General features: G+C 35.7%; 1 protein-coding gene and 1 long non-coding RNA gene across 3 annotated transcripts in view; one reads left to right on the forward strand and one right to left on the reverse strand.

The window, feature by feature from the left end:
• Positions 1-19,776, reverse strand: part of LOC149500941 (uncharacterized) — a 236,014-nt gene that overhangs the window by 18,472 nt on the left and 197,766 nt on the right. The window lies entirely within an intron of this gene.
• Positions 82-19,776, forward strand: part of Snmp1 (sensory neuron membrane protein-1) — a 32,286-nt gene continuing 12,591 nt past the window's right edge. Inside the window, exons 1-5 of one of the 2 annotated variants that reach the window (XM_028176309.2) lie at positions 82-206; positions 2,820-2,941; positions 10,142-10,299; positions 16,933-17,083; positions 18,366-18,623. In XM_028176309.2, the coding sequence (XP_028032110.2) occupies positions 2,828-2,941; positions 10,142-10,299; positions 16,933-17,083; positions 18,366-18,623 (681 nt within the window). In that variant the 5' untranslated portion in view covers positions 82-206; positions 2,820-2,827. Of the gene's footprint in view, positions 207-2,819; positions 2,942-8,886; positions 9,478-10,141; positions 10,300-16,932; positions 17,084-18,365; positions 18,624-19,776 lie in introns of those variants that run through there. The other variant, XM_089734878.1, reaches the window with a different exon arrangement.

Here is a 19,776-nt window from a genome sequence, read left to right on the forward strand (position 1 = left end):
TTTATTTCTAATAGAACGACATTAAAAAAAATGAGTTCACGCGTCCAAGGTATTTTAGAATAATAATAAATTTCATTCTTTATTAATTATCCGATCGATTTTCACCTGCTGCCGTACTCCATCCGCCCCGCCCAGAAATTAAAAACAATGCAATAACCGTTAAGTATCATTCCCATCGTACTCACAAGCGGACTGTCTTCGTAAGTGTACGTATTTATTACTTTCCCTTAAATCCTACTTTTATTTAGTACAGTAGCTTCGCTTTTCATGAATACTGCAGTTTTAAAAGGGCTTCCTGAATATTACTGGCACCGAGCAATAAATTTTTTTTATTTAATTTTGCATTTTTTTTCACATTGTTGGAGTTGTGGTTAGCTCACTAGGATACTGTACCACGAGATCCTCGTTCGATTGTCGAGCGGATTTAGATTATTTTTAAGAATTTTTATATGCTGGTTCTTGAACGTGGAACAACTTAGATCTAAATAGCAATTTAAATCACTACCAAAATGAAACTCAAAGTACTTGATCCATGGCCCATAGAATATTGTCCATGGGATCAGCGTAACTGTCCTATTCAATTACGAAGAATCATGGGCTTTGGTTTATTAAGGGAATATCCTGGCGAAAGGGGGGAAAATATTCCCCCTTTCGCCCTGCGCGATCATCGATATAATATCGATGTGCGCGATAGACTTTAACAGACATTGACTGGGCAGTGTCGGCATGAGCCCGCACTGGTGGATACCATCGTCCTGCCTCTTTGTTCTGCCTCTTTCTGTCGCTGAGAAGTCATGAATTCCAGCTTAATGGTGGGACCATCGATAGATAACACAACTTAAGGTTCATCATCATCATTAGTTACTTACTACTACTTATTAAGGTTCAACCTCACGTTGAAAGTGGTTGATGACAATCATGGAATCTTTATGAGCTCTGATAGCCCCTTAACATTATGTTAAACGTGAGCTTGTCTATATATTTCGACAAAAGATCTAGGGATTTAATTTTTTCAAGAATTTAGATGGTTTGCACTCAATTAAAATTTTGAAACAATTTTATTTTTAAATAATCTACGCTACATAAACTGGTTAAATTCATAGAATTTTTAAACACAGAACTAGCGTTTTATTATCCGCCCACTTTGTTCGTCCTATGATAATACTGACTTAGGCCGATGTTCCTCATTTAATAAATTGTTCACCTATATTTATATTAAGTTTGTAAACCATCTCTAAAAGCGTGCCCCTATTTTTTATCTGCTTGCTAAAAGTAAAACAGCCTTTAGTTGCTACTTTGTTACATTTTTAAATAATTTATCCGGTTCAAATTTTCTGTTGACAAAGTTCTTGGGCGTTTTATCGTCCGTTAATCCCGACTATATTCCGATCTCTTAGCTTGTCTGATTTCTGTTCTCTTACTATCTTTTATCAAACCCAATGTAGTTGCTTTCATGTCGGCAAAAAATTGGGGAAAGTGTTGAGATACTATCAAAAACTACATATTGCTCATAGCATTCAACGTGTAGTAGCTGATATCTAATATAATAAGGAGATCTCAGTCTCTAAAGACTACCGAAATCTAAATCTCTAAATTCAAATAAGAAAATATCAACTGTTTACCTCAGCAGATTTTGACAACGTTTTTTTACAAAAGCGAGATAAATAAGGAACAAACTTTTGGTTCCCTGTTAAAACATAAATACCGTCACCTACACCAAAACATGAATTCCACGTATTAATTTTGTATCATACACAAGGTAGGACCTCTTATGAGTACGCGCGGGTGGGTACCACCACCCTGCCTATTTCTGCCGTGAAGCAGTAATGCGTTTCGGTTTGAAGGGTGGGGCAGCCGTTGTAACTTACTTGAGACCTTAGAACTTATATCTCAAGGTGGGCAATTACGTTGTGGATGTCTATGGGCTCCAGTAACCACTTAACACCAGGTGGGCTGTGAGCTCGTCCACACATCTAAGCAAAAAAAAAAAAAAAACATACACAAACAAGCCCGATGCGTTACGTAAAACGAAGTTTAAAATCGATGAAAAAATTTAAAGCAGGTTCAATTGATTTACGTATTTAGAATTTTATGTTACATAAGGAAGTGTGCTTTGAGCAAACCGAACCTAATCCAGTGGCCGATACGTTTTAAAATCACCCAAGAAAAAATCTTTTACCCCTAATAAATTGGCAAATGTTAAATTCTTTCGTCCGTAATATGGGCTTGCGAGTAATTGGCTCAGGATAAACCACTTTGCCTAATAGAGACAAGAATCGCACGTGATCTGTAGGCCATAAGTATACGACACGCTTATTATCTTTTTTGAAATATTTGATAATAATCTATCTTCTTCTATCTATATATATAAAAATGAATTGCTGTTCGTTAGTCTCGCTAAAACTCGAGAACGGCTGGACCGATTTGGCTAATTTTTGTCTTGAATTATTTGTGGAAGTCCAGAGAAGGTTTAAAAGGTAGATAAATATGAAAATACTCGGAAATAAATAAAAATAACAATTTTGTTTTTCCTTTGATGTGTCTCCCGTCGGACGGATTCCTTTTGTTTGTTTTAAGTTTATTTTATACAAAAGTTTAGGTCTTTTATTTATCGATTGAGGCACTACGAAGTCTGCCGGGTCAGCTAGTATAATATGAAAATAAGTTCTTCGGGTATCGTGAGCCGTGGGTATAATTATGACAAATTTTACAGTTTAATCTCGCGTTTATTCTTTTTTACAGTTAAAAACCTACAATGCAAAATGTTTACGGACCTAATGAAATGTTATGAGTGTCCTATAAGCCTGCAATTGTTACAGAGGACAGAATGCAGTTGGCTAAGCCGCTTAAATATGCCGCAATCAGCGGTATTGTCGCGTTCGTGGGTTTGATGTTCGGATGGGTGATATTTCCGGCCATTTTGAAGAGTCAGCTTAAGAAGGTAATACAAACGTTATATAAATTTAGTCGGTTCAGTTTTTGAGAAGGAAATTGGAGAGTACGAAACCTAATTTCGACTTTAACTTTGATCTTGTTTAGCGTTATTCCTTTTCTGCTCCGTTTGGGGTATCAAGAACGAGATAACAATACAATTCTATTGAAGAGAGCCCTATTTATTTTTATAAAATAAAAAAACAGATCTGCCAAATTCACACACAGCACAAGTATAACCTTCAAAATTATTCTTCATTCTCTCGCAGATTGAAATCTATAGACGTATGGACTTATCTTTTTAGTGACGCTTTTTCTTTCAATGCGTTTCAAATCATAGTATTGCCAAAAAAAATTTTCATTTCGAAAACCACTTCTTTTCTAAACAAATTACTTAACATCAGACTTTATTTTAATTTCATGAAAAACTTTGTTCGTACAAACTCTTGTTCGTTTTTTACACGTTTTATTAGCTTAACTAGACGTCCCGCAGTAGTCGAAATTCGACTATAATTAATTGGAATTGTAAGTTTGTACACTATTATGATTGTATTTTATACTTCTATAATCAAAAATTTCGCCAAGACTACACTATAAAAAATATTAACAAAGACAAACAATATTTATTCTATTCTCAATTTGACAACAGACGTCAAGAACAAAAGTTTAACAATAAATAGTATGCATGCGTGTGTGCGTCAAATACATGGCATGTAGTGTGTGTAATGTTTTCTTTATTGATTTAATGTATCTTTTATGCATAATTAAAAAAAAAAGGGTGCGTGTACTTATGTACGCGCGTAAGAAGTTATACTTAATTTTTTTATTTTTTTAATATTAAATAATTAATAATAAATATTTAACGTTAATAATTTAATAATATTTAGTATGGATTATATAAAATAATAATTTTATCATTTATATTACTAAATAATGCATACGGATAGTTAACCTCAATTGTATTGGAGCACTTATGAAGGTTGATGAGCACAGTTTTTTCACAAATATTTTCTAATATTAATTAGTATTGATTTAAATATTCAATTTAAATCACTTCTGATTATAATTCAGACGCACATATAAAATTCGCACTTGTATAATGAAAACAAAATGAAAACACGTGTTTTAAATGTAGAAACTCAAAGCATGTGGATAACTATTATCTATATATTAATACGTGAAGCAAAAACTTTGTAACCCTTTTTACGAAAATTGCGCGGACGGAGGATTATGAAATTTCCCACACTCATAGAGGATATAGAGAAGAAGTGCACAATGCTAATATATTTTTAAAATAATATGCATTATTTAAAAGATTATGCATTATTTAAAAAGATACATTAAATCAATAAAGAAAACATTACACACACTACATACCATGTATTTGACGCACACACGCATGCATACTATTTATTGTCAAACTTTTGTTCTTGACGTCTGTTGTCAAATTGAGAATAGAATAAATATTGTTTGTCTTTGTTAATATTTTTTATAGTGTAGTCTTGGCGAAATTTGTGATTATAGAAGTATAAAATACAACCATAATAGTGAACAAACTTACAATTCCAATTAATTATAGTCGAATTTCGACTACTGCGGGACCTCTAGTAAATATAAATATACAGTGAACAGAGGCGGCGTGCGTGCCAACATGCGCCACTAACAGAGATTCCATTTCTGTTTTGTTGGTAGCATTTTTTCCTCAACTTAATGAGCGATTTAGTGGGCAACTTCATTTCTGTTAATTTGGTGTCACGGTGCGCGCGCATCGTAAAATTTCACTCTCATAAATTTTTCATAACGCGCCTAAAGAAGTATAACTTCAAAAATATTAGCATTGTGCACTTCTTCTCTATATTCTCTATAAGTGTGGAAAATTTCATACTTCTCCGTCCGCGCAATTTTCGTAAAAAGGGATACAAAGTTTTTGCTTCACGTATTAATTAGCTTGATATGTATGTATAATTTTGTATGTTAGTTTGTTTGCAAACTTCATTTTCTTGAACGTCATTTGTGCCGACTTTAAGACACATATGATTATCTTGAATTTTGCACACGCATGAAGGACCAATGCCAATACGATAATTTTATAACTTCGACAAACATCAACAGGATAAGAAAGGTGAAAATAGCTGCCAGCCCGGCTTACTCATGTATTTTATTAGTTTAGTTTTTAAAGTACATGTATTTTTTTATTTTTTCCTTTGCATATAAAATATCTACACTATATTTTTATGATCAATAATTTCAATATTTTCAAAGACTAATTTAGTCAAAATGATTGTTTTCGTATCTAAGATACATTCCCCCAACTGCAATAGAAAATGCTTAAGTCATAGATATCCGACCTTTGAGTCTAGTTCTGAGAACAACCCTGCCAATTCTCATAATAATATATTGAATCCTACGGGTCTGATAACAAAACGTAAATTTTTTGAATGGTATTATGACTTTAAACTTAAGTTTCAAATGTGATTACATTTTTTTTTATTGCTTAGATGTGTGGACGACGAGAAATAATCGTGAATCAATAAAACAACCGTAAAAATTACCTTTTAATAACTCCGATTTGATCTTTCTGAACTGTAGACTCTTGAATCTCAAAGATTAATTAGCACTTACAAAACTGTCAAGATTACTTAGATATTTTAAGCCCACATTTTTAGGTACGTGTATTTTTTTTTCTTCGATGGCCGGACGATCTCTCAGCCCACCCGGTGTTAAGTGGATACTGGAGCCCATCGACATGTACAATGTAAATGCACCACCCACCTTGAGATATAAGTTCTAAGGTCTCAAGTATAGTAACAACGGCTGCCCCACCCTTCAAACCGAAACGCATTACTGCTTCACGGCAGAAATAAGCAGGATGGTGGTACATACCCGCGCGGATTCACAAGAAGTCCTACCACCAGTAAAAAAAAAAAAAAATTCGAATTATGTTTCTGTACTTCTTTTTTTGAAGCTCAATCCAATTATTGTACCTGACACGAAAAAAGTAACTGTGAAACTCTCCACCCTTAGGCCTTTATAATCAAATGAAACCACTAAGTAGCATAATACGATAAATAGACAAAGGCACGATTATTAAATTAATTCATATTAGAACACTTAATTAACACAGCGAAATTTGAATTTGAATCTGTATTTTCCATCCTATATTATGTCCGAAAACAATAGGGGAGCGCCTCGAATTCTACATATATTTCCTGGCTGCTTCAGCCATTCTCTAATTAAAAACGATATCCATTGTTTAATACTGTGCAACCCCGTTCCCTTGAACTTTCATATAATCAACGCGACATTCAGCTAAGTTCTTAATACTTTATACCACTTTTTGAAACAGTTTTATTATTTTTATGGCGTAATCCAAAATATGTACATTGTGAATTAGTCATTTTTCTTCTAATGAATCCCTAAATGTTTCTTTGTAGCTCAAATTCAATTTAAATTAGGTCTAAAGAAGCCATTTCCGAATCCGAAATCGGATACCTAATCGATTATTTCGTATTTAAAAAGAAGATCTAGCCGACTTAACCTAATAGGTGTATGGCTCTAATAAAGAATAAAAAAAAAGAAGATCTTATGGTTAAATTTAGGTTTTGATTAAATAATATTAGGTTCTTACATATGAAATTGGCGTTTTGTACGGAAATAATATAAAGTTGTTTATTTTGTTGTAAACTATATTTAATTAATCAAAGTATGCACCGTCGTGATTGTTTGCTGTGCAGTGTGTTATCTTGCGTTGTCGTGAAGCAGCAGTGGCCTAGAGCGATTGACCAATCTCGGTTGTTTAGCAGCTACTTGGTGGTAGGACCTCTTGTGAGTCCGCACAGGTAGGTACCACCGCCCCGCTTATTTGTACCGTGAAACAGTAATGTGTTTCGGTTTGAAGGGTAGGGCAGCCGTTTTAACTATACTGAGACCTTAGAACTTATATCTCAAGGTGGGTGGCAGAACAACGTTTGCCGGGCTAGCTAGTATAATTATCATTTTATTATTATTAACAAACAATTATTAACTTTTGCGTGCACTAACTAAACTCACTCACAGGCCGCGTTGAGATGTGAGACTAAAGCCTCAATTGTATTAGCTAATCTACCTTTCAGACCGAACGCTCGACTGCTTCATGACAGAATTAGATAGGATAGTGGTACCCATGCCTGCGAGCTGACAAAGCGCCCTATAACGAGAGAAAAGTTACTGAGCTTATAGTAACCTCATTAACTGACTCAGTAACTGAGTGGGTTCGATCCTCGGATCGAGCAAATATTCGTGTGATAAACAGGTCTCTCTTGGTCCGTGTGTAATGCCTTTCGTTGATCCCTGTGGGAAGGCTAGCTACGTTGTTCATCGCTAAACCCTTTCAGTTACTTCGTATTCTAATAACAATAATCGGTTCTAATACTGTTGTGTTCTGGATATTACAAAATTTTAACGTCGGACATTCCTTTGATGAATGAAGAATGAATTTGAAGAATGTATACGTATAATCTTTGGGATAAATGGGTTCTCGATTGGAGACCGTAAATTGACAAACCTGATGCAGAAAATGCCCTCAGGCCCGACGGAGGGGCGATCTATGTAGGGTAGCTCGCAAGCTGATAGCTGCGCTAACGCGTTTGTATCGCCTCTCGTATAGTACTAACAGGGTTCCGTCTTCATGGAAGACTGTCTATGTCCACCCTATTCCCAAGAAGGATGACCGGTCAGACCCATCGAACCTATCGCGATAACTTCCTTGCTTGGCGTTGGAGCAAATAATAAATATACAATTCCTGAAGTATCTTGTGGATCGCCAGCTGATCAGTGACCGACAGTACGGGTTCCGCCACGGTCGCTGAGCTGGCGATCTTCTTGTACACCTTACTCACAGGTGGACTGAAGTCTTGGGAGAGCAAGGGCGAGGCTCTTGCTGTGAGCCTTGATATCGCGAAGGCCTTCAACAAAGACTTTTGCTTTACAAACCACAGTTCCGGCCTCGCGTGGAGTACTGCTCCCACCTCTGAGCTGGCTCTCCCAAATACCAGCTACTTCGATTTAAAAAGAGCCGTTCGGATTGTCGATAATCCCATTCTTACGGATCGTTTGGAACCTCTGGGTCTGCAGAGGGACTTCGGTTCCCTCTGTATTCTGTCCCGTGCTCTGAGGAATTGTTTGAGATGATACCATCGTCTCGTTTTTACCATCAAACCGCCCGCCATCGGAGTAGAGTTCATCCATACTACCTGGAGCCACTACGTTCATCCACAGTGCGTTTCCAGTTTTTTTTTTGCCACGTACCATCTAGCTTTGGAATGAGCTCCCCTCCACGGTATTTCCCGAGCCCTATGACATGTCCTTCTTCAAACGAGGCTTGTGGAGAGTGTTAAACGGTAGGCAGTGGCTGACGTCCATGAGAGACGGTAACTACTCACCATTAGGTGGGCCGTGTGCTCGTCTGCCTATACGGGAATAAAAAAATTAAAAAAAATTGCAGGATGAGAGAGCCCGAGGATCGTACTCTGTGGCGTCCAATTGGAGAGACCTATCTCTAGCAGTGGACTTGTATAGGCTGATGATGATGACGTATTGTAATTAAATCGGCGAAAATGTCTTTTTTATATTTTAGAAAGAATAATTTAGACTGAATTCTCAACGCTAATAACGCTTCATCGTTGACATGATGAACCGAAAAAATCTCTAAAGCATTTTAAACAACTGCTACTCTCAAAGCTCAATGTTTGATTTGTACAAATCCATTGCGATGGCTCAAGCTAAAATGAAATTTCACACAAACAAATACTTTTTCCCGCAATTGTGTATTTATTTGTTTATTAATAAGTTTGGTCAGAGTGTATACTTTAATATTATTAGGTAAAAACAATTTAACTACTACCACATGCTTAACCTTCTTTTGATCTTAAAGTAATTGCTTAAATTTTTTAGGGTTTATAATGAACTTAGAATATAAAATGACAGAGAATCGTTAAATATAAATTATTTTCGAACGAAGAAGTTGTAAAAGAAACAGAATACTTTCAATTTCAATTATACTCGTATATTATTTTAAAACTAAATGATAATTCGGTAACAGGACAAGAATCTATTAAAACAGTAAAAATACAAGATTTTTATAAAACAGACTACATCTTCTAAAATTTTACAAGTACAAAAAACAATATCGTTTCCTAGTATTTCAACAAAAGCGACTTTGTCCGAATCTTCATTAGAATCATCAAAGTTATTGTTAATATTATAATATTTCTGCGGAAAAAAAAAAAATTTTGTTGTTGTACCCAAGTACTTAAGTAAGCAGTCAATGTCGCTCAGGAACAGCCGCTACCTACTGCTAAGGACTGACATCTCCTTGAGCTTCGTTTGAAGAAGTGCATAGTATAGCACTCCAGAAACACATCAATGTAGAGATAATTCCCAAGCAGAATCGTATGTGACAAAAAAATCTGATAATAAGTGTGGATGCCGTGGATATGGATGGCATCAAGCCCGCAAATTATAATCTGCGTAATTGCTGGTGGTGGGACGTCTTGTGAGTCCGCACGGGTAGGTACCACCACCCTGCCTATTTTTGCCGTGAAGCAGTAAAGCGTTTCGCTTTGAAGGGTGTGGCAGCCGTTGTACTGTAAAAACTGAGACCTTAGAACTCATATCTCAAGATAGGTGGCGGCATTTACGTTGTAAATGTCTATGGGCACCGGTTAACAACACCGTGAGCTCGTTCACCTATCTAAGCAAAAAAAAAATTTTAAAAAAAATGCACGTAGAGATTTTAGGTAGTATGTATGAGCTCTGCTCCGGTGGCGAGGGGCGGTGGCGATGGTAAAAGGAAATGATGATAATCTCGAACATTTACTCCAATAAGACATCAACAAAAGGAAATGAAGTTCGTTTTATTGAAATAGTCACGCAAGTGTACGCAAGTGTACGCAAGTGTACGCAAGTGTACGCAAATGTACGCATGTGTACGCAGGTGTACTCAAGTATGCGCAAGTGTACGCAATGTACGTAACCAAAACAAAATCTTAATTTAAATAACCCTAATGCAAACGTAACGCTCAACAACCCGTCGAAGATCTTTCCGGTCCCTTTTGTCCATTATAATAAGAAGCCCTTATAAATAGGTAACGTATCTGACAAAGGATGTTTATGTTCGGTAAATTCAAGAAATTCTGCGATAATGGCCGAAATTACGAATTTATATTTATAGGAAATGGCGCTATCCAAGAAGACGGACGTTCGGAAAATGTGGGAAAAAATACCTTTCGCACTCGATTTCAAGATATATCTATTTAATTACACTAACGCTGAAGACGTTCAGAAAGGAGCTGTACCGATCGTGAAGGAAGTTGGGCCTTTTTATTTTGAGTAAGTTTTTTTTTAAATTATCTTAATTTCAATAAATACCATCTAAAATCATTTGCAATCTAATGTATGTTATTTGAGCATGAATACCACATGCTTTGGTTCCAACATTCTGCCTATTTGCTTTGTAAAAGAGTCGTGTGTTTGTTTTTGAATGGTTGGATGGCTGTCAGATGAGTGGAAATGATCTTCTATGCTATAGGGATTGATATAATGCGTCAACATGTCATTGATTAAGCGTCAGAACGCTATTTCGAAAAAGTAGCGTGACACGAAAACCCTCTTATCGTGGTCGCCGCTAATTACTTATCCGACCGCGACGGGACAACGCAAATCCGCCGTCGCCCAAAACATGTCTTGTCGGATCCCCTGCATTCACACTCGGTGCTTTTAGGACCCTCAAGCACCGGTCACCGTCATAAACGTCCATTGTAATCGACGAGTTCGACGAGGGAACTAATCCATAGACACAGCCCACTGAGTTTCTCGCCGGATCTTCTCAGTCGTCTTCGTGCTTCCGATCCGGTGGTAAATTCAACGAAGCACTGCTCTTGTTAAGACTAGTGTTAGCAAAATCTCTCAGGTTTAGCTCGCCTCATGAGCTCAATTTTATCAAATATACAGTGTGATTCTTTATAATGTGCACATATCGAAATGAGGGTATCTATGCTTAATTTTATCGAAGGAAAAATATTTAAAAATGCTAAACATTTATTTTTTATTTTTTATGGAATTTTTAACATTTTTGTTCACCACTGTTACTCTGGTGTAAACAAAACTGTGTAACTTTTGAACTAAATGATATATTGCGGTTAAACAAATTCCATAATGATTGGAAGTATTTAGGCGTCCTCATAAAATGAAAATGGCGGCTCGCGACGATCTCTATTTGATCCAAGTCCAGTGATCGACAACCTTCTGTGAACTTCCTGGAAGTTGCGGGCAGATGGCACACTTAATAGAAAATGTTATGTTTGAGTTATAAATAAGAAATTTTTACTAATGGGTAGCTAATACGATGTAGAATAATTTTAAATAATAAAAAAGTAGGTAAAGGATGCGTCTTTTTGATAAATTTTAGGATTGTTGTAAAAATTGATGAAAAAACAGATTTATGCTAAAAAAAAACATGTTTATTTTCAATTGAGGGGAGGTTTTCTCACTATTTCATTTTATGAGGACGCCTAAATACTTCCAATTATTATGGAATTTGTTTAACCGCAATAGATCATTTCGTTCAAATGTTACAACCGTTTTGTTTACACTGGAGTCACAGTAGTGAACAAAAATCTTAAAAAATCCATAAAAAAATAAAATAAAAACTTAGCATTTTTAAATATTTTTCGTTCGATAAAATTAAGCATAGATTCCCTCATTTCGATATGTGCACATTATAAAGAATCACACTGTATAATAACTAGCATTCTCTATATCTATAACTAGCCTTCCTCAATAAATGAGATATCTATCACTGAAATAACTTTTCAAATCGGACACGTAATTCCTGAGGTTAGCGCGTTCAACGAAACAAACAAACTCTTCAGCTCTTTAGCTTTATAATTTTAGTCTGTCGGTTCGACTCCGATACGCTCCGGCCGCCAACCCCAGTGGAGGGTGGAAGTCCAGCGATTTCCTCCTGACCAAAAAATAAATAAATAAAACTCGTATATAATAATATGTACATTCTTAGCTGCTGGCACAGATATTATCCCCAATTGTCACATATATACTGCCTTAGTGTGACTTGAAAGATTCATTGAACCTAAAGAATAAGACAGGGTACACATTAGATCAGTCTCTTCTTCGCTTCCTTCTTCCCAACCTTCTCGTATGTATATACAATATGACAGCTTTATTTTTTAATTTCCGCTTTGTATAAATGCTATTTTGGGTCAAGGACTAGCGAGGGCTTCGGCATTTAGTGGTTTAAGGATTAGTCGATCGGTTAATGTGACTTCGTAGGCTATCTGGGGATGCGCAGTCGTAAAAGAGCCGTTTCTTGCACTCCATTACTTTGTTGTCCTGCGAATTACTAAGATTGATAGCGTGAGAACAGCGAAAAATAGCGCAAACTATATTTATGCTGACGGTTCTTAAGACATTTTATCTTAGCATAAATTTGCAATGAGAACGTTCTTTGTGTTTAGGGAAATCCTAAATGTGACATTAGGATTTTATATAATACTAGCGACCCGCCCTCGCTTCGCTTCGGAAACATTAAAACACACATGAAACCAAAAAAATAAAAATAAAAAATAAATAAATAAAGTAGCCTATGTTCATCAGGGACAATGTCGGCTTCTAATGGAAAAAGAATTTTTCAAATCGGTCCAGTAGTTTCGGAGCCTATTCGAAACAAACAAACAAACAAATCTTTCCTCTTTATAATATTAGTATAGATATAATTATTTTTAGTGTGGCAACACACTAGTACATATGGCAAAACAAAAAAAAATGCAATGAGAATGTTCTTTGTGCTTAGGGAAATTCTAAACATGACATTAGGATTTTATTTATAATTGTTTTTAGTGTGGCATTAAACTAGTAAGTATGGCAATACAAGTTAGTTGCGGTTGCACAAAATTTCAGGTCTTACGTGCACGCACAACAATTATAAAAAGTGTCATGTTTTTGGATTGCTCTAAAAAAGTTTCAGGAATCTGTTAAAGTCTATGTTGATGACCCACAAATGCAGTGTACCATAAGCGATCACTCTTAAACACCATGCGGCTTATCTCTGCCGCACAGGGAGAACATTCCGATTTAAGGCCACGGCCGTATTTAATAGAATTGGCGGCATTCACGTATTTGCGTTGTGATTTCTGTGGGTTCCGATAACCGATTAAAACCATCGTGAGCTCACAAAATGTTCTACCATCAGTAATTACACAAATCATATTTTTTTTGGGTTTGATTTTTATTACATAATCGTCCCCTCATGATAGTTCATTCGTGTTCCACGACAGTCCTTCATCAAGGAAGTCATATATAAAACTATAAGTTGATAATTCATTAGATAATTATATTTTAAAATGCTTGCGGGATTTGAACGGTATATTTATGGAAAGTAAGTTTATTGCCGTTGTTAAATTAAAAAAAAAACGCATTTTGACGAAAAAAGACTACTAATGCTATTTACAAACATAGTAATAAAAAATATATCTATAAATATAAATTTCTCTCCTTACTCACTTATGGGACTATAAAACTATATATGTAATTTTCCAATACTTTCATTGTGATTTATTTATTTATTTCATAATTTACTTATTCATAAATGTCAAGTTTATTCTTTTATCTATAAATTATTTTACCAAAGTCAGTAATTTAATATAAGTACCAGTTATAAGCGAGCCTAATTATTATTTTCTGTAATTATATATTCAAGGAAAAAGTCGTTGGAACTGACCTTTGCAGCAACTTTAAAATTACTTCACATTCTTTTAATGATTATAAAATCGATAAAGTTCTAGTTAGTAACTAGGGTAGAGAAATGTGTTTTATAACGGACTGTCTATATTTTCTAGCGGATCATTTCAATGGTACTTATTATTAAGACTGTTTTATATTATTATATGTATGTAGAATAGGGATCGCAGCGCATAAAATAAAAGTTACACTATTCCAAAATCTTCTATTATAATAGTAATTAAATATTGAACACTAATTTTATTACGTCTTACTCATTTTTCAACCGTCTTCGCCATCTTCCAATTCCCTGTCATCCTATCTGTCATTCTCTTCTCTCTTTCTTTCCGTTTTCTCTCACTAACATCTTAACGCTCCGTTCCACACTCTATTCATACGTTCCGTTCTTACCAATCCTACATGTATATTAGTATGTTCATCAAATCGTACGAATATAATATCACATAAACACCAACATGGAAATAAAAATATATCGAGATTATTATACACGAAGTAGAAACGTGAAAAATTTTACAGAAATATAGAATCAAAATTATTATTACTAACACAAATTATCTATGTTAGTCTCGCTAAAACTCGAGAACGGCTGGACCGATTTGGCTAATTTTGAGCTTGAATTATTTGTAGAAGTCCAGAGAAGGTTTAAAAGGTCGATAAATATCAAAATACCTTTTGTTTGTTTTGAGTTTATTTTATACAAAAGTTTAGGTCTTTTATTTATCGATTGAGGCACTACGAAGTCTGCAGGGTCAGCTAGTTAATAATAAAATAAGCAGTACACGTCCTTACCCATCCATCAGATCCAATAACCCTTGCATTAGACGCCTTCAGCTCTAACACGAGGAGCCGGCTTAGGAACCCCGGTAACCATACTCGTCGAACTCGGCAAGGGTTCCTCATGCAACCTAACCCATGCATCAGCCCGCTGAGTTTATCGTCGGATCTTCTCAGCGAGTCGCAATTCCGATCCGGTAGTAGATTCATCCGCGAATCAGCTGCTCTCGAGTTGTTAGGTCTCCTTCGGAAGCGCTCGGGCAGCTGTTAGCTAATCCCACCCTTCCTGGCTGAGCCTTTGCTCGCCCAGCTGCCCTAGTCCTGGCCCCCGGGCCACCAGTAAATATTCAATCATAAATAAAAAAACAAAAAATATATATTACCGTATAAGAATTTATTGCAATATCAATAATAATAATTTTAAGTACATACGTGACGAATTGCTAACATTATCTTTTAAAATCAGTTAAGATATATATTTTTTTTTTATTGCTTAGATGTGTGGACGAGCTCACAGCCCACCTGGTGTTAAGTGGTTACTGGAGCCCATAGACATCTACAACGTAAATGCGCCACACACCTTGAGATATAGTTCTAAGGTCTCAGTATAGTCACAACGGCTGCCCCACCCTTCAAACCGAAACGCATTACTGCTTCACGGCAGAAATAGGCGGAGCGGTGGTACCTACCCGTACGGACTCACAAGAGGTCCTACCACCAGTAATTAATAATAACCATAATTAACTTGAATCTTGACATGTCAATGATTGTGATCGAATTTCGATCATTGGGCGAAGTCATAAACTAGATTTTCCCATTCAAACCTCTAAATAGCATTAGAACGTATATACATTAGATTGATCTCGTTGATACAGTTAGGCTGCAAGTTGCACGGGGCTTAATCTGCTGAGAATTGGAAGATATCGTGCGATTGAGAATCCACGAAAAATATAAAAACTACCTCTGAATATTTAGAGATTAAACTTGTACATAAATAGAAAAAACCCACAGATTGCACACTTAGCTAAATCTGACAAGCGAGTGTTATTTTCTATTACAGCAAATAACGTATTTTTAAATAAGTTGTAGCCTGTATTAAATCGATTGCAAGAAATATTCTGTTGCTGCTAGAACAAGAACTAAGCAGAGAGATTAATAGAAATTAAAATGGTTAAAATTGAAAGATTAGATAAGTTTCCGACGACTTTACAATATATCATGTAAACTGTAAGAAATTTGACAGGTTCATAGGTAAATTATGTTCTTTTCTGTCATAATCAGTCGTTAAAACAAATTTGGGTAAAGGACATTGAAATTGGATCTTAAATGCAAAGTTACAGAGTAAAGTACACTAGATTGTTTACTGTTATAACGCACTGTACTAACGAAGTTTTTGAGCTTTTGCTGAAACAAGTGTATTTCATGAAACTCATGAAACTATTGCAGATTTATTTTATCTATATATGTACATAATATAAATAAAATTTGAGTGTCTGTTTGTAATATTGAAATAACCGCTTTTTGCTACATGCATATAAATATATATATACGGTACATACACCAAAATAATATTTTTTACAATTTTTGTCTGTCTGTCTGTCTATCTGTTTGTCTGTTTGTACCGGCTAATCTCTGGAACGGCTGGACCAATTTTGACGAGACTTTCACTGACAGGTAGCTGATAATATAAGGAGTAACTTAGGCTACTTTTTTTAGACTAGCTTTGCCCCGCGGTACGACAATAACCGCGGGTAACATCGCTGAACTCAACTATCAATAATAAAATTTAATGTTTCCGAAGCGAAACGAGGGCAGGTCGCTATTAAATATATAGATCTAAATGGATTTTGTGACAGACGAGATTTGCGTGAGAAGGGTGTACAGGGATGATGCATGAAACGGCCTAAATGGAAAAAGAATAAAACCTCCCCAAGCTCCCGTAATTATCGAAATTATTCTGGTAACGCCTCAAAAGAGTCCTCACCGATAGGCAGCATGTCTCACGCGTGCTTGATTTTCATAATTTTTTTTGATTTCTTAGACGAGTGGACGAGCTCACGGCCCACCTGATGTTAAGTGGTTACCGGAGCCCATAGACACCTCCAATGTAAATGCCGCCACCCGCCTTGAGACATGAGTTGTAAGGTCCCACTTTTAACAGTACAACAACTGCCCTGCCCCTCAAACCGAAACGCATTACTGCTTCACGGCAGAAATAGGCAGGGTGGTGGTACCTACCAATGCGGACTCACAAGACTTCCTACCACCAAAAAAAATTTAACCATTAATACTCTTATATCTACTCATTGTAAGATGCGTCTTTTGTTAGTCTGCTTTCAAGATAATAAAATTGATACCGTGGGGAAGAGTAGCATAACTAGCCTAAAAAATATTTCAGCCATTCAATTTCAAATTTACTTCTATTTAACTCAGAGAATGGAAAGAAAAGGTGGAGATTGAAGAAAACGAAGGAAACGATACGATAAATTATAAGAAAATCGACGTATTCCTCTTCAAACCCGAGCTGTCTGGTCCAGGACTGACGGGAGAAGAAGTCATCGTGATGCCTAATATCTTTATGATGGTAAGATTTTACTGCTACTCCCAAATGAGCCAATTGTGGTGTGGAATTCTTACTCACTAGGTGAGAATTTGACCAAATACCCAGGTTAATTTTCGTGAAAAGAAACACTGCCAAAATTAAATATAACTTTTTTAGCAGAAGCTCGATGTTAGTTAAGCATACAGTAACACTTTACTTAGTTACTTACCTACTACTTATCTAGAGGATTTTTTTACTGGTACCACCAGACATCGTGTGAGTCTGCGCGGGTGGCTACCACCACCCTGCCTATTTCTGCCGTGAAGCAGTAATGCGTTTCGGTTTGAAGTGTGGAGCAGCCGTTGTAACTATACTCGATACCTTAGAACTTATATCTCAAGGTGGGTGGCGCATTTACGTTGTGGATTTCTATGGGCTCCAGTAACCACTTATCACCAGGTGGGCTGTGAGCTCATCCACCCATATAAGCAATAAAAAAATTTTTTTGGGTGTATTATATTAAACAGTTCTATTTTGGATTACTTTATTTATTATTTATATTATTTATTATATTTACTTTATTTATTATTTATACATATACTTTATTTATTATTTGTACATTAGTGCAAAATAATTACCTATTTTATCATTTCGGTACGCCTTCGATCATGCACCTCACTTGACGGAAAATGGTCACCAGCACCCATTTATTCTATCATTTTGATATCTTTTAAATTCTTGTCTATAATATTTATAATGTAGTACACTATGTCAATGTTTATGTTACTATATTTTCTATGGCCACGTGTATTTGTGCGTTTATGTAAGTAAGATTTTATTAATATTATTGGCTATTAATATACTGGCACGTTAATTGAGTATGTCGTTCTCTATAGTTCTTCTACACACATTAATTTAATTATTATTCTGATAATCTACTCCTCTCATACATCGCCTATATTCAAATACTGGCTTTTGCCCGCGACTCCGTCCGCGTGGAATAGTTACTTTGGCATGACGCTAAATTTTACTCCCCACTTCATTTACGTAGAAAGTGATAATATTTTTGTATTATAGAATGTTAAGGAGCTATTTAAACCCTTATTTTGAAACATTCCTTATTGGTGTTTCACTTGTATTGGTCTTACCGTGATGTTATATCTAACACTGAAAGAATTTTTAAAATCGGACCAGTAGTTTCTGAGATTAGCGCGTCCAAACAAACAAACTCTTCAGCTTTATAATATTAGTATAGATTCCTGTCTATTGTTATGCTTTTCTATGTGTTTTATTTTTTAAAGAAATAACATGAATTCATCATCAGGCTATGGCGCTTACCGTTTATCGAGAAAAGCCTGCAATGCTGAACGTCGCTGCTAAAGCTATCAATGGAATCTTCGACAGCCCAAGCGACGTCTTCATGAGGGTCAAAGCCTTGGACATCCTCTTCCGCGGCATAATCATCAACTGTGACAGAACGGAATTTGCTCCGAAAGCCGCCTGCACCACGATAAAGAAGGAAGCGCCCAATGGAATTGTTTTCGAACCAAATAATCAGCTCAGATTCTCTCTGTTTGGTGTGGTTCGTAAACATTATTTATGCCTTATTTATTTGATTAAATTATATTCGAATAGGTTAAATAATAAAATAATTGAAACTTAAAATTAAGACTAATATAATGACAATAAAAAAATACGAGATTAAGCCGTAAAGGTAGTTTTGATTGGGTTAGATAGAGACAAATAACTTAATTGTATAATTGTGTACTGTCTCCTCTTATATCACCTTTTGAATTATATTCACTGTTAATATTACATGTTTCGTTCATGACTCGGAGATTTACTTTCTATAACAGAGCAACGAATATAATTTAGAGGTCGTCGTGATATAAGATAGCACGCATTCACAAACCACTTTCACGATGTTAAGAATAAGAATAGAAATCAAAATCGTAAAGCTATGGATTTAAATATTGATGTTAAGACCGTATTGTCAATTAGCACGGGTCAGTATCACCATCTTGTCGCGAGTCAGGGATCAATTGTAATCCTTCCTCCTTAGTCGGTCTCTTCATTTCTGAAGGTCGTGTCTAGCTTGAAGCGCCGATCGCCTGGTGCACCATACCTCTCCACGTCCTCCTGTCTACAGCGTTTTTTATAGCCTCGGTTATTGGTAGGCCTGTGAGCATCTTTACCAAATCTGACTAGCGGGTAGGTGTGCGTCCCCGTGATCTTCTCCCGCAAACTCGACCAACTACCATGAGCTTCTGCAGGTTATCAGGGTCTACGCTTAAAACTTCGACATCAGGTGTCAAATACCTAATTCGAAGCGAGAAAGTGAAATTTGAATTAAATGGCTTTATTATTATTATTTTTCACGTGGTAATGTCTGCTAGCTCTAACAATAATTAACACCTACTAATAATAACGCGTTGATTTGAAAAGTCTATTGACAATACTTTGACATTGTATATATTGAAATATTTTTTTAAAATCCTGGTCGAAGCTCGCATTCATTCAATCAAATTATGTCGAGGTGAGCGCTTATATAGATATATATTGTTTTTCTTTATATCGATTACTATGTATGTATATGTAAGGATGTATAAAACATTTATAATTATTTAAATATAACGCGTGCTACCTGCCTTACTTTGATAATGCTATGAATAAACTCAGAAATGCCAATAAGTAACTGAATAAAGTTTCAAATTTATTAACAAAAAAAGGTGATC

The sequence above is a fragment of the Bombyx mandarina genome, chromosome 18, assembly GCF_030267445.1.
Source record: "Bombyx mandarina strain Sakado chromosome 18, ASM3026744v2".
NCBI lineage: Eukaryota > Metazoa > Arthropoda > Insecta > Lepidoptera > Bombycidae > Bombyx > Bombyx mandarina.